At 32.8% G+C, this 17,183-nt stretch overlaps 2 protein-coding genes across 5 annotated transcripts in view; both read left to right on the top strand.

Annotated features, from left to right (window-relative positions):
• The window catches only part of LOC149794495 (uncharacterized), a 406,758-nt gene that overhangs the window by 114,902 nt on the left and 274,673 nt on the right, over window positions 1-17,183 (top strand). The gene's annotated exons all lie outside the window — the stretch shown is intronic.
• LOC149794498 (uncharacterized) overlaps window positions 8,152-17,183 on the top strand; it is a 28,081-nt gene continuing 19,049 nt past the window's right edge. For 2 of the 4 annotated variants that reach the window (XM_089966584.1, XM_089966583.1), the window contains exon 1: window positions 13,836-13,876. In XM_089966584.1, coding sequence (XP_089822710.1) covers window positions 13,851-13,876 — 26 coding nt within the window. In that variant the 5' untranslated portion in view covers window positions 13,836-13,850. Of the gene's footprint in view, window positions 8,230-13,835; window positions 13,877-17,183 lie in introns of those variants that run through there. The other 2 variants (XM_089966586.1, XM_089966585.1) reach the window with 2 other exon arrangements.

The raw sequence follows: 17,183 nt of genomic DNA, 5'->3' as shown, positions 1-17,183 counted from the left end.
TGAATTACCTTCTGTCAATAATTCATATGGTGATTTTTTCAAAACATTATAAATCTTAGTCTTTGAGCTGATTAACCATGGATTTATATAAATTGTATTATGTGTCTCAAATAATACTTCACCCCCTCCCAGTTATGTTCACTGTAGTACTTTTTCCCTCCAAAGCTTACCATCACGTTGAGAATACACATAATTTGCATTTTACAGGTATGAATATCAAAGCTTTATAAAAGTATGTATGTTATTATATATATTCTTATCTATCTGGAACTGTCATTTCTTGCCTAATAGGCGATACCAACTACCTACATATTTATTAAACTTTATGTCGATTTGTCAACCAGATCTAAACTCGCAAATGCCTCGCAAATATTTACTGATGGTTCAAATACCTACCATCATTTATTATTATCCTTTTTCGAGTCCTGTCGTGGAATTGAGGTTTCTTCATTTTCCTGATTCGAAGATCCATACATAACAATGACAGTCGCATATGCAGACGAAGAGATGTGCCCAAAACAAAATCCAATATAGTGTAAACGAAGGCTGGTATTGTACATTAGACCAAAGCCTTGTGCTTGATGAACAGAATGAACATCCTCCTGCATCACAGGCGAACGTAGTGACTAGAAGTCTTATTAAAGAAGGCAAATGAAGATAGAAATGATCACTCACAGGTCGGCAAATGGACGTACCGCAGAACTGATACATGAAGAAAGACCTAGCATCAAGATATCTTGCACGTAAGACAAACGGGTTTGGAAAAGGCTAACTAAGGAGTTGGATTACTTACTTACAAACGGTTTAAGAAAGGTGGAACGCGTTTTAGGAGGAAAAAACAACTGACAACGGAACTGGTCTGCAGCTAGCCGAACCTTCACTTGCCGCACAGATAGAAAACTGATATAGGGTGGCTAGTCAGCCGTTTGTTCAAGCTGACTTTCACTGACAGCATATTTCCTCCTGCTGAACAGGCAGGCCTAGATGATATTGTTGTGACATACTTTAGGAATGACAAAGCCAGGTTCACTCACTTTCTCATACTCGCCGATATGTTACTTAATCATTATCAATATTTATTTCTATACATTGCATGACAACTAAACATAAATCCTCATCATCAGTGTAATTCTGTATGTATGAACACTAAAACCTTTTCAAATGTGATATTATGTCTATTGGAGCACTCCTGCACTTTACGTTACTTAGTCAATGTTGGTCATTGTAAGTCAAACATAGTATTGGTTAGTGAAATACAAAGTAAGAAGTTTTTTTGCAGCAAATAGGACACATAAATAAAACTAAACATGGGACTTCTCTAATGTAAACAAAAGAAGGAAAACTAATTTAAGAAAATCAAAATAAAGAATGCGATCTACGCGTCAAGCTCGTAATCCAATTTTCCAATGTTCGAAGCCAGCATATGCTCGGAAAGGGCACTTGATCCTATTTCATCTACTTAATTTATCTAATGACTGTGTTAACAGCATTCTTAAAGTAAGCAATTGAGGATGAATTTGTAAACAACTCATTGCAAACTGTATTTGTCTGTAAGTCAGAAAAGATGATATATTATCAATATTTTAAGTAGAAACGTTTACCAATATATCGATGAAAATCATGTGAGTTTACGAGTTGGTCTAATCGTTGTATTAATAGGCATTTAACTGTCCTTCCTTTAGACAGCAACAGCGAATATTTGTTCTATACTGTTTGTCCCTTTTGAACCATTCTAAACCATTCCAAATAAGTTTCTTTGTCATAATTAATCATCAATTGACGATGAAGATATTAACAAAAACGTAACAAGCTTCCGATATTAAAAATAAATATGTTTCACTTTACGTCATGATCTCGGTTTGGATGAACGAGGCACACACAGTGAGCGTGTTGATAGAAAACAAGAACATTTGTGACAGTTTACATAATCTAAATGGCTTTAAAATGCTAATTAGCGAACAAAACTTAGTAATTTCCATTGCATGTGCTGCACAGGTAACAGTGCCACTGAATTCAAAGATCAGCATGCAGCTCATATCCATCTCAGGCTAAACTGTTTGGTCTTTTCTTAAATTATACATAACACGAACTAACATTACATTAAGTTCCCACCATCTACCCCATCCCAAGTTCTTGTGATGGCCAGGGCTTGGCGCTAGTTGCATAATTTGAGTCAACCAAACGATTACCTCAACCGCTGTCCTGCACATGGCGTGCATCCTTCACATTCCCGTGAGTTTTGAAACGTGTGGGTCCAGTCACATTTGAATTTCCACCATTACACGTTGTAATAGGATGCGAAAAGCCGATTGAAATAGATCGATGAACCATAGCAAATTTTGCCCCTTATTATATCTGCCAAACTGGAATATTACCAGTAAAATATCTTAGATTCAAAGAGGCGATGAAAAGGTCTGTTATGTTTGATCATTAATATCTTCACCCATAAATTAGATTGAATAAGAAAAAAAAAACGGATTGATTTACCAATTGATCATGAAGTAAAAAGTTTGTACTGTCAAAACATTGACAAGTATTTTGGGGCCTTCTTAATGTAGGGCTTGTCAACGGAATGACACTTATCTATGTATTTGATATATTTATATATCTTATCCATCTTCTATATAACCTAATATGTTATGTATCTATATATGCATCTATCTATCTATCTATCTATCTATCTATCTATATATATATATATATATATATATATATATATATATATATATATATATATATATATATATATATATATATATATATATATCAATCTATCGATTTATGTATCTATATAGATAGATAGATAGATAGATAGATAGATAGATAGATAGATATATAGAAAGATACATAGATATATATATGTATCTGTATCTGTATGTTCTGTGTGAACAGACACTACCGGTATTTTTCTTTGAGTTCCTCTAGTTATTTCAGTCTAAAAATCACAACTCCTAGTGTTTTTGTTCGTTGCTACTTTTAAGTGTTCTACTCTTGATTCAATTAATATGATTGGAAAACATTGTTTCATCAAAGCAACGCCTACTGAATTCAGGAATATAGGATAGTAATATTCTACGCAATTGGCATAATTGTACGACCGACGTTGAAATTGTCCTATTCTACATTGAAATATAATGGAAACGTCTTATTTAATTTCTAAATGAAAAATTGGGTGCAAAATGGAATATTGGGGATATTAGTGTACCTTTCACAGATATTAGTGTACCTTTCACAGAGCGAATCATTTCTAAGCATTAAGATGAACAGGAAATGTTTGGTATACTACACCATTCCTCCGTGCAAGTTTTACAAGGGCGTTTTCAAAATATTTTATCTTCCAAAGACCAGTGAATAGAAGGCGATGATAATGTGAGTAACAGTGTTCGACAAGTGTCATTTTGACAGTTTGTGTTACCATACAAACATGAACAGGTCAAAAATAAAGTCCCATCGTATCCATGAGTTATATATAATGAAATAACTCTCAATTCAACTTGGCTCTAGAATTTTCATTCGCCCATCTGAAATAATAATAAGAAAAAGAATGTTTGTCTTGATAATTGTGAAAAACATTATCAAGTAACAATGGCAATCAGGAAGTGGTTGCTTGTTTATGCGCACTGAGCTCGCAGTAAAAGGTTTAAACAATCCATGAGTCAATGTAAAGGTCACGTGTTTGATAAGATAGAATTATCTACCACGTGTGTTCCGCACTGGAAGACGGGATAAAAAAAAATATAGGTGAATATCATTTCCAAGCACACATTTTCCATTTCTAAGCACTGAACCTTTATTTTGGTAAGTGTCATTTTATATTCCTTCTGTCTGAATAATTTCCGTGGTTCAGTGGTTATTACCTTTAGTGACTCTTCCTCCAGCAATCATACAAGTCACTATTTATAATCTGCCATATACTAAACCCTGGATTTTAAACCGACCAAAACAAGTACAGAAGCAACTGATTATATATTTAAACATGTTTCAATTTGTAAATGTTTATTGTATAGATCGTTTCAATTGAACATTCAAACGGGTAGTAGTAGTATTAGTCACGAAAGTCTTAGTAGCAGTAGAAACAGCAAATGTATTAGTAGTAGTAGCATCACACATTCTTGAAGCTCAGATACAATTACTAAAGGTTGAAACAAAACGTGTAGACAGAGAAAAACGTCTTATAAATCGAATATGAATACCTTGATATCAACAGAAGGACCGAAATCAGTTATTTGTATGTTGTAGATTAAGCGGTGTCACTAAATAATGTCTTTCCTTTCAGGAAGGATCGAGAATGATAGTAAAAGACGGCTAAATTCGTCGTAACAGTAAAGGATTGTAAGTAGGCCAAGCCTTGATAATGTAGAAGACTAGGTCATCATGTAGTTCATCAGCAGTTCAAACTAAAGTTTATATATATCTATATCTATCTATAAGTTTATATATGTATATAAGTATGCCAATTAAATTCCTGCTTTAGCAAAGAAGAGCAATTATTCCTTCATTCACTGAAATCATTAAAGTGGCAAAAATACAGTTTTTATGTTATTGCAAATGCGCAGAATACTTTGGAGGATAAAAGACTCTACGTCACCCACACAACAAAACTATTGCAAAACTTTACACCAATATGATGGATAATTGTCTTATATTGTACTACACAACAAGTAGACCTCATTCAATGCTAAAGTTAGTGCTACATTTAGGGCTGCATCACAACAAGGCATTAAAATATAACGCAATGTCAAAAAGTAACAATTAAATAGGAATACAAATAAAATTTGACGTTGATTTTTCGAGATCAGAGCTAAAGCAAATTGGACATTCGAGATAATACGACGTATGCATTAATCAGGACAGCTGTTCGAAAGAAATAGGTCAGCTGTTCCAAAGCAAGAAGCGTCCTTGGATATTGGTGACATGTCAGTGCATAAAGATCATGAAAAGTGATGAGCTTTTGAGAGAAAACAATGAGGCCCCCTACCATCCACGAATATAGTGTGCACCCTGTCTAATATATAACAATAATAATAATAATAATAATAATAATAATAATAACAATAATAATAATAATGTGTTGTGTTGTGTTTATCCGGCCGTATTGTATTGCCTCTAATCAAAAGCATATTAACAAAACTAAAATTGATCAATTCTTAGCATAAATTATTCATATGTCATTTAAGACAAATAAATCCCACTCTTATCTTTAGACCGATATAAAAATAAATTCCGTAAACTTTAGACTTTCTTGCGTTGAGGCTTGGTCTATTTATCTTATTAGCAAAACCTTCTCTTTAAAAACTTGGCTACGTGTTTAACATTGGCTGTGACATACAGGTAACTTGGACAACCTTTACGATGGTTTCGTCCACCTCCTGTAAAAGTTGGACTATCTGATTTTGCTCTGCAAGCCATTCATAAAACAAGAGATTTCGAATGGGAAACAAATCGAAAACATTAATTAACGAATTAAATCACAAATGTTTCCTAACGCCATTAAAGGTACACTCCCTCCAGGGTTGGAAAACTTAAAAATTTCCCTCTCCTCTTCCTATAAATATCCCCGACAAAGGTCAACTTATGACAAATAATTGAACAAGTACAAAAACCTCTTCTACAACAATTCAAACCTTGGCCATTTCGCTTATCGAAGCCTAATCATCAATCCCGTCCAGTTCAGCTTGTCATAGTAATCAGAGGGAACTCATTACTGATCAATCAATTCCCAATGAGGTGTACTCAAGCAATAGCATCCTGAAACATGCCTAAGATTAATCCAATGCACAACAACATGCATGAATTTAATATTGTTATAGGCATCTGCAAAATTACTCTTTTGGAAAAGAAATGTGTGCGATATTCATAGAGAATAAATATTTATTTTTAGTTTTGAAAATGTTCAATTTTGGTATTGCAATATCATCACACTCAGACAGACTCTTCTCCTCACACGGTTATCTTCACACTGAAATATACAATTATCTTCAAAAGGTTATCTTTATGATACAGCACTTGCCTTCTGCTCACAGAATATAATATACAAGTACATTATTTGTAAATTGAAATTGGGTTAATTTTGCACCAGTTTGGTAAATAGAGATAAATACATTTATCCTGCATTATTACTCCCTGCAAATACAATACAAATAAATATGCTACAAATATAAATAACAATAGCGTCATCAGTTCATTATTGATCAGCAGGTATACATTAATTATATCTACAGTACGTTCTATACGAATGATTTACTATCACATATATTTATTAATTACCTTCCTAGAGAGCTGGTGGACCAAAATATCCTAAACACAAGACAATCGGTCGGTAGAGTAAACGTAGAGAGCAGGCATACAGGCAGGCAGACAAGCGCATGGACAGAATGATAGACTTAGAAAAGAATATACAGGTTGATAACATATTAAACGTACTAAAATACATCAACATACACTTCAGAGAAATATACATAGTGCGTATAAACAAAAATGTTATATCAACTTGATTATGAATCTATTTGCTTTATTATATGGGACAAAGGTCAGTTAAAATTTTCCTTGAAGTAAAACAATCATCAGGCACATTTCTGTATTCCATCCCATGACTACCACTAATGTGCTGTTCATGCTATGTTGTTTATACAGACAAGTAGCTAACTAACCAATCAGAAAGTTACTTACTACTTGTCATATAATAGAACAACTCTGCATGATCAGTAATCAGGGTAGCTTCATTGCTCAGAGTAAACAAAACTCGAACAGGTATTCCTGGTTCAAGGCTGATTAATTGGCTATATATTTATAGAATGAGAATAACACAACAATTGCAACTGATGACTGTATTTCACTTATCAATGCATATTAATTACATAAAATAATAAAATACCCACTGCTGCCTCAATATATAGAATTATAAAGTATGACAATTCTCTTCGCACAGTTCTTAGTACAGTGGGATATAAAATTATCTTCACATACTTATGGTTACACTAATATAGGCAATTCTCTTCACACATTTATCTTAACACTGAGATAGAAAATTCTCTTCACACATTTATCTTTATACTGAGATAGAAAATTATCTGCACGTAGTAATCTTTACACTGAGACAGACAATTCTCTTCACGCAGGTAAGTCTACTCTGAGACAGACGTTTCTCATCACACGAGTATCGTTACACTGAGATAGGCAATTCTCTAATAATGAAAAGAACAAAATAATATGGTTTGTACATAATTCCAGGGGAAAAACAGCTACTAGTTTGTGATCAAGACTTGATGCATATTTTTGCTATAATACTATTTCACATTTACCAGCTGGGTGGTAATTTTTGATTATGACAATAAAAGAGGTTTACAAAGTTGCAAAACAGTGCCCGAGGTTTTGTTTTTGGCAAAATAACATACATATATTTTAATAAGATTTGAATATTTAAGCTCATGTATATGTCTGTATATAGTTTTAATTGCAGACAAATTAGTTCCTAAGCTTTTAAATAAATATCTTCTACTGTTTTTGCAGGACAGGTGCAATAAAAAAAAATATTCATGTTCTCAGGTTGATGATAGTGTTTGATTGTGTGCAATTAGTCCTCACAATGACGTCCTCAAAATGATGGTAAAGTAAGAGTAGTCCTCATAATGTTTAAAGAAGTATACGGCATAAATGAAGTGATACAGATATAGCCTGGCTTACAGTTAAGATTACTTTCAAATTTCTAACATATACATTCATTCCTTCTTGTGGTCCTCGAAATGTAGTCATATGGCAAGGTCACCACAAGTATATGAATACACGTGCGTGTGTGTGTGTGTGTGTGTGTGTGTGTGTGTGTGTGTGATATTTCTATGATCTCTGCAGTGTGGCAGTTTAGCTCTAAAACTAACCTCTTAATGCTGACCAACTAGCGAGGCAGCTGTCAGAAATATTTCATACAACTTTTGTTCAAACCCGCTACCTCCTTCATCCGTGGCGGACGCTCTAGCAACGTGGGGCACCTGAGCGGTACGTATATATGTTAAATGTATTATGTGTAATGTAAATTATAATGAAACAAGACTCCGATTCACGGATAGTGGAGGTTTACTAGTTTTGAACAAGCCAAACATATTCTTATTAGTCAGGAGCTACCTATGTGAATATAGCCACATGGACACTTATCGCTTAACGTCAGATTGGCATGATACATACACGAGGGAATCAGTTTCGCATTAGACTCTGGTAAATTGAAGTCAAGCTCATGTAAGTACCTTAACAGTTTCTTTCAACATGGTTTATTTTGTTTTGAAGATAGCTATCAAACTAACGATAGGAATGTAAAATTAATCTCGCAGTTTCCATATAACTTTGGAATTTGTAGTACAACGACGTAGCAAAATAAAAATAATAATTCCAAATATTAAATTCAATCTTAAAGTGGCGCAAGTAATTGAATTCTAAGTATATTCCTGGATAAGAACTTTCAAGGAAAATGCTAATGATTGGTCAAAAGCGCAGATAATATTAAAAACTGAACTTGCTCATTCAAAAATGATACAAATTCTCTAATGAAATATGGGGAAGATGTTTTTAATTAAAATATTAAAACATCATATGATGTTGGATAGGTCTTCACTAATTTCGTCTTTGTTACGCAGACATGGCCTGATCATTATTGTAATCGGCGAAACCTGTTTTCAACGTGATGGAATAAATAAATCCTTATGTGGTTGTGTATCAAAAAACATTTTGTCAAGAGAAGGAACCCTCCTTGCACAATATATCTTGCCGGTACAGATATGTGTCTGTAGTTTGCATATACTAAGCTCTTGAATATTTTATCAATATGGCATTATTATGCATCATGGCGCTTCATATATCACTTTATTTTTATCTTTGTCTTTAAGCATAAAAATATATGCATAATGCAAATCACACAAGAAATAACACAATATACAAGAGCACAGGATCACGAACGTCATTGAAAAATTCATATGAAAGAAAAACTGAGAAGGAACTATTGTGAATCCGGCCGAATAGCTTTCGGAATCTACCGATTCCGTTTTCAAGGCAACAAAGTCAAGAAAAATGATTACGCAAATGAAAAAAGAAAACAATTGAAAACAAAACTACGATGATGAAACAGTATAATAATAATAATAGTACATAATAACATATTCATATTGGCACCCAAACCAATAGACATAGAAAGTATGTTGCATATTATAGGCATTGATAAATGTGCCGGTTTTATTTTATAAGTTTCGTTTTCCTAGAGGCAGTAGAGTTTGTATGACTTTACCTATAACATCAATATCCGATTCATGCTGTGTCTTGCTTATCTGCATATCTTTTCTTGTTGCGAGCACAATATAATGTATATAAATTATATGTATCATGCTAAAATCAACAACATGTTAACATTACTCAGTGGAATGTATAACAACAGTAGCTGAGTCACATGTGTGAGCAAACCTGCACTAATAAAGCTTTTGACTAGATTTATAATTAGGTCATTGTTTTATTTAACATTTTAAGGTGTAATCCAGATCCTTTTCAGTCACGCGCTGCCGATGTGAAGATAACCATATGGACACTTATTGCCGAATTTAAGATTAACGTCCTACATCGTCAGATTCTAAATATGTAACGTCAGACATACTCAAGTAGATACGTTTACATGGAGTGTGTAAAATGTTCGGGAAGAATAAAGTCCAAGTATTAAGCTATTTTCCATGTTACTCTACAACTTAGAGAAGAAAACTCTAAATTTCGAATATTAAGGGCATAAAGCCAAATAAATATAACAACTCGGATTATTTAAACAAACCATAACGTTCAATAAAAGATAGACATTTCTTGGTTTTTCCTTCATCTTGCACGATAAAGGTCAAATGTTTGAGGAAAATGCTGATGATGAATGTTCCAGTAAAAATAACACAAATTAGAATCGTCAAGAACAATCTCAAGATATCAAGCGTCATTCGATGTTTCGATATTTTCGTATCGACAGGTCTGCTTATTAGATTTATTCTTTATATGACTTTAATAGGTTTACATATTTATATTTCCTAACTGCTCTTCGAAAATCAAAACTATTTTGAAACGAAACATTTTTGACATCACCAATTAAATCCATTATTATCTGTTTGTATCATATATATATATATTTATATTGAAAATATTAGCAAGAACGAAATTTTGTCTTCTGTGGGCAAATTATTTCGCTTTCAAATGTTGCCAATATTGCTTTCTTTTGCATTGTGTTGCTTCATAGATCGATTTGATTTTCTGTTTGTCATAAACATAGCAATATATTCAAGGTTACAAATCATGCAGCCAATATCATTATCTGTGAGTGCAATGGATCCAAGAAGAGTGTGCTGGTTCCGGAAATAATAGATATGATAAAAAACATTAAATAACGATGTAAACCCATTCCGAAAAGCGCAGAACCTTTCTCGCAATGAACCGATTTATGTTTCAAGGTCAGAAGTTCACAAAGTCACATAAGAAGATTACGCAATGAACCAAAAAATAACGCAGAAACACAATCAATACAATGATCGAAAAATTATAAATAAAAGCAGAAATATTGAATGAGGATGAAAGTTGCTACTCTTAAGTGCGGTAGATATTGTTATAACAAAGGACCCCGACTGACGATGCAAGAAAGTTGGGTAATGGAAATAATGGATTTGAATGAAGAATTTAAAAACATCGGTGTAAAACTCGTTTGAAATCAGCCGACGCCCTTTCGGAATCTACCGATTAATATTACAAAGCCATAAAGTCACGAAAGATGGCTGCACAAGAGAAACCAGAAATATACATGCAACACATTTAAATAAGGCGACACAATTATATTATATTTTTATAGTATGATTCGTTAGAAACAGTAGTAATTATACTATTTTACATACGCCAACAAGATGAGTCTAATGTCGTAATGACCTGAACGTATTTTGTTTTTTCCCAACCTATACGTAGGAGGATTAATCTCAGTAACATTTTAAGAATGATAATAGCCTCTTGCATTTCTTGAGATAGATATTAGCGTAGTCTCTTTTCCAAACTTAATTTACTTCACTGCCTGTTGATAATAATCACATAGCAGTAGAGATCCTTGTTTCATTCATAGAATTGACCACATGTGAAATGTTCAATACACAATTGAATAAATTTGTATAGTCTTTTGTATTATTCCAATAACATTAAAGAACGATTGACATGGTTACTTTCGGGTATTTAATAAAAACGTTATTGAATATCTACAAATAGTTTGCCCTCACTCATGTGAAATATCATTACGGACAGATTGCTTTTAGGTATGTAATACTAAGGTTCTTTATTATATATAATTACATTTTAGCCTCTCCTTTATGTGGCATAGAATATGTTCTCATAAATTTGCATTTATTAGAAACAATATGAATAGTGAAACTCGTGTTCAGGGCTTAATTCCAACAATATCTTAACATTACTTAACTGAATGCGTTGCAAGATTAATAAAGACAAAGGTAGGACTATACTGCTTTCATGAAGTTTTTGACCAGAGTTATAGTTTGGTTAATTGTCATATTTAGTACCTTTAAGGTGTACTAATAATTGAATGCATAGAATGTGGGGGTGTAGAAGGCTTGGCATGGACCTTGTCTCCATTCAGTGACATTTATCCTTATCAATCACGCGCAAACTATGCGGAGATAACCTTATGGCAAATGTTGTTAATATTGGAGTATTGTGCATCATGATATTCCAATGTATCAAGTTTGTGTTTCTCTTCAAATAGAGAAATATATTCAGGTTACAAATATCGTTATGTGCAACAGCAATGGATCAAACAAGATGGAAACAAAAGTGCACAACTGGTGTAAAACAAGCCAAAGCACTTTCGGAATCTACCGATTCCTTTTGCTAGGCCACCAAATCAGACCACATTATACCACAAAAACCAGACGAAAACAAGAACTAGGTGGAATCTGCATTATGTGTATTGTATATCTGCACAGTGATTACACAAAGAAATAAGAACTAAAATCAGAATGTTTCAAAGTTCAAAATTACTATTCGAGGGGCTTCACATGTCCAAAATGGTTAGAACAAGGAAACCCTACTTATGACGTAAGTAAGTAGGTCATCACGAAACGTTTGCACCAATTCTCCAATTCAGGCTTGTAAGCTTCATTGAAGAGAACATTGGACTCTCGATATAGTAGCATTATATAAATTATATGTTACTAATTAATAGCTTTAAGTTTACATAACGATCGATTCAAAAATGCTTTGTTTATAATTTCGTTTACCAAAAAAAAAATTAGTTCAGATCTAGAGTTAGAAAAAAATGAACTAATGGCAGCAATATATTATATTGGTAACTTCAAATGCCCTTTAAAAATATTATTTTGTTGTGTTTCTTTAGCTAGATAACAGTCTGTACACTTTAACAGACATAGCTTAATTCACTGCCCATTGAGAACATCCCCACACAGTTCAGTGGCTTGTTTCATTCCTAGAATATATAAAATAATCTTCAATTTACGCATTTTGTTATATTAGTCATGTAAGAAAACAGACCAATTTCTTTTAGGTATATAATGAAAAGGTCATGTATTGAATATTAATGATTAGTGGTTCATCGTTCATGTGGCATATAGTCTTCTTGCCTCATGTTTAATATTCCAATACATAACCTGTTTCAAATGAGTATCAAAATGATTCATGCACGATTTTGAAATATTTTATAAATTTGCATTTCTACCAATAATAGACAACCATTCATGACGTATGTATGTTGGTCTGCACGAAATATTAGTGTAATATCACATTGTCGAATTAAATTTTTAAACCAGGATGAAATGTTTCGTTGAACGTTTGTTTTAAAAGACATTAAAATCAAATTTATATATATATATATATATATATATATATATATATATATATATATATATATATATATATATATATATATATATATATATATACATACACTATAAACATATAATAAAAACGATATTTTAGATTTGATATTGTGCTGCAGAAAAATTATATGTAATACCATGGGTTTTAGAAGAACTAATTCAAGGAAGAGAAATGTCATTCATTGGTAAAGCCTTGTTAATTATACTCGGACGAATTCACGTTTCGGTTTTTAATGATCCTGGTTGAAACTAGGTTACGGCAAAGACACAAATATCAATTTCGGGAACAAGTTATACCACGAGATATATCAATATTTCACCATAAGGAAACGACGCATACCTTGTTTCCTTTTAATGAAACATATTTAGAACGATTAGTATTTCAAAGGTCGGATGTAATTACTATATATATATATATATATATATATATATATATATATATATATATATATATATATATATATATATATATATATATATATATATATATATATATATGTGTATATATATGTATATATATGTATATATATATATATATATATATATATATATATATATATATATATATATATATATATATATATATATATATATATATATATATATATACGCATACTGGCATTTCGAGCGCAGTTAGAATTGACTTCAAGCAACTCTATGTTGTTGGAATGAGTGATTTATATAAATTCTGCACAGTCATGTCCAGTGTGACCACCAGCAAATGAAATTCTTTGCTTATTTAGATTCATTGCAATCTCCCTTGCGTATGATAAGTTGCTTCATTTTTATTTTTCATCTCATAATCTCATGCATATTGATTTGATAAATATAAAACACAATTTTGATTTTAACATGATTTGTGGCATAAATAAATTAATTAAAGCACTACAAACACAGTATATTCAAGGAATTGAACAGTGAATGCGGCATATTCAAAAGAGTGGGATATATAAACTTAGCGAAATGAAGAGCCAACAAGAAGTAATTCAGTAAGTCAAATGTATTATAATTGATTTAAGTAATTGTTATAATTAAATTAACAGTATTACATAACACACCTTGTTTATGTATTCCTTTTCTACCTTTCCCTTTTCAATTGCAGTGGTTGAATATATCTTGTCATCATTTATAGGCAAATATCTGCCATGATGTTTGGTTTTCAAGCATTTTAACTCACAACCTTCCAGGAAGGGTCAAGAGACATATAGACTGACAGATAAAGTGTTATGTGTTTAGGCTCGAATAAAGAGTAACACTATAAAGAGTGAAAACAGCAAGATTTGAAACATATAACAAATAATTTATTTCCCTAGAGAAATACTGGAAAAATGAACAAAGAGGAGAACTTACAGTTTGCAGAATCAAATCCAAAAATAATATAAGAATAATTCACGAATAAAATGTTTGAAGTCATAATATTTAAATGTTATAATGATTCCAAGTTCGAATCCAAAATGGAAGGCTATGACGTATGATATAGCATGTACTGTGTTGACGTATACTTTTCATTGCACAAATACAACAATGTATCCTACGGTTTGGGAAGCCCAAATACAATTTTCCAGGAATCTTCTTGTTCAAAAAGTATGTATGAATATACTAATATTTCTAGAGAAATGAATTATACCTCTTGAGTCCAATTATTCTGAAGCAAAATGAACATATACCTCAAGAATTTCAATACTAGTCACGACAGTATGAAAACAACTTGACATCAAGTGTTTAAAAGTCTGGACTCTTAGACCTCTCTCTCTCTCTAAACATCACTATCGATACTAAGTATTTCGCAATTTCGGAATTAATTAATTAATTGCGAAATAGAGGATGACATGATCATGTTTACAACTAAAAGTCACATAGCTCCTGTATGTCATTAAAATGAACCAATCATTGTACTCATAGAACAACGTTGTTTACTTGACACTCAATCAAGGTCAGGAACTAAGTTAAAAATATATACATGTGTTTATATTATTTGGTATCAAAGGAAAAACTCAGGTCAAACTGAATTTTCTGGGAAATATCAAACTATTAGTCAGCAAAATTACATTACATTGACAGATAAAGAAAAGAAAATGATTCCAAAACTCTCAAACACTGATATGAAATCAAACACAAATTAAATCAAATATAAATTAAATCAAATATATGTAACAAGAGACAGAGAGAGAGAGAGAAAGTAAAAGAGGCCTTTATACATAGCCCACCCCTATGTTTAATGTTCGCAATGATACAAGCTAACGCCGTGAGAGAGAAATATGACAGGGAAGGGAGTGGCCTTCTGATATTATAATATTAAATAAAGCTTTCAGACCCTTACTGATAGGTGTTATAAAACAGGAAGCAAAATAATAACAATCGAATCATTACATATATTATATTATGTGTTTTTATCCGGAAAGGAAATCTACCTTATGGTTTTGACAGGCTATAATGATATTGCACCTTTAGTTTTGTGAACGTTGTATTAAAATCAAATAAAACGTGTACACCTAATCCATATGAAATCTCAGATCATGTTATGTCATTTAGTATAAGTTCAGTCCTTTGTTCCTTCTAACTCCATAGACTTCCCTCTACGGCTGTCAACGTTGCCCCTGTAAATTGGACAGACTCCTGACAAAACATTATGTGTTGTGAAGTTACTCTTTATGTAGAGTATATACGTACCCTGGCAATCTCACTGCAAGCACTCTGCTTCTGTAGTGATCGATCCCGTGGCCTCAGTGGTTAGAACGTTAACCGCTGCTGCATGATTTCGCGGGTTTGAAACCCTGTTCGAATCATGTAAAAGACTTAAACAAATGATCAGTGCAGTTGCCTCACTTGCTTCACAGCATGAAGAGGTTGTTGTTAGCAATGGTAAATCTAGTGGGATGTTAAGGTGACTGTGTGGGACACGATGCAACATATCTGCGTCAAGATGCTCCAGTTCTGGACATAATTATAAAGTGTCTCAGTGCTGACATCGTAGGATACATGGTATCCTATTAGCCTTTTCCTTCCTTCAATATGTGTTTAGGTCATCTCTGTGTGTGTTTAGCCCTTAGAGTTGCCTCCGTAATCAGGTCTTTGTCGTAACCTCTTTGAATTGGATGTTTAGATAGCTTTTCAGAACCTTTTAGGAATGTTTCATGGTCGGAGCAAATTATGCACATCCTTAGTGCCTAGATATATGCATTATTCCTAATGTAGTGTTTTGTATTAAAGCTGCTTGGGTGTAGACACGGATGTTTGTCGGTTTGTTTCGAGTAGACGTTTCTGTGGAGTTCAATTTCTACCAGTCTGGTTGTTGTGTCCAAGAAGACTTTCTTTGAGATGGAGACTTCTGCCGTGACTTTTATTGAGGGATGGAAGTTGTTTGCCTTGGATAAAAAATCATCCAGACTTTCTCTTCCATGTTGCCACTTCATTTCTATATCATCCCTAAAGCGTACCCAGTGGTATGGTGTAAGTTCAACCGAAGCTAAAGGTTGACTTTCCACTTTTCCCATAAATATATTGTCATATATATTGCATATATATTTGATTTAATTTATATTTGACTAATTTAATTGTTTGTTTGTTAGTTTTATTTGTTTCAATTCCATTACATGCTATTGTAATGTAACTCACTGTTCTCGTAAATACGCAATAATAAAACCTTTGTATGTAATGCTGAGAAAAGTAAACAACATTTTTTTATTCTTTCTCACAGTAAAATTCATAAAGTGACTGTCTGTCTGTGATAAGGATTTTTAACGAAGCATTAACATGTTTTACTCATATTGCTACGGTGTCTGCAGTGTGGCATTTTATAGTGATTTCTAGCACTGGCATCATGCCGCACACATGTAGCATGGTGTCCCACCAAGTCACACCAGGCAGACCAGTCCTAACACTAACTTATAAATGCTGAGCGCCTAGCGAAGTAACATTTATTATCATTTTTGTCAGTCTTTTGTATGTATCAGCTGGGATTCGAACCCAAGACATCCCGCATCCGAGGCGGACGAAGTAACCACTAGGCCACCAGAGCGGTGTCATAAAGTGAAATCTATGCCATATTTGGAGTACGTGACAATTAACATGTAACAATTGTTTTTCCAGTGGATTGGACCACATCCGGGAATCTTTTTTGCGCCGTCGCTAGATTTATTATTAATGTATCGAGAAAGAAGATTCATTCTTGCCATAACACTTGAGGAGTCAAAGTGTTTTATGCTGTGACCAGTTTTGGGGATAAATATTTTGTTTTCCTCACATTATTTGGATTCCGGTAGATTCTTTGTCCTTAGAAACACGTGTGCTCTTAGG

This window comes from Sinohyriopsis cumingii, chromosome 8 (assembly GCF_028554795.1).
Source record: "Sinohyriopsis cumingii isolate HCF-2022 chromosome 8, ASM2855479v2, whole genome shotgun sequence".
In the NCBI taxonomy this organism is placed as follows: Eukaryota; Metazoa; Mollusca; class Bivalvia; order Unionida; family Unionidae; genus Sinohyriopsis; species Sinohyriopsis cumingii.
Note: the sequence above shows the minus strand (reverse complement) of the source record. Positions and strands in the feature narration are given on the sequence as shown.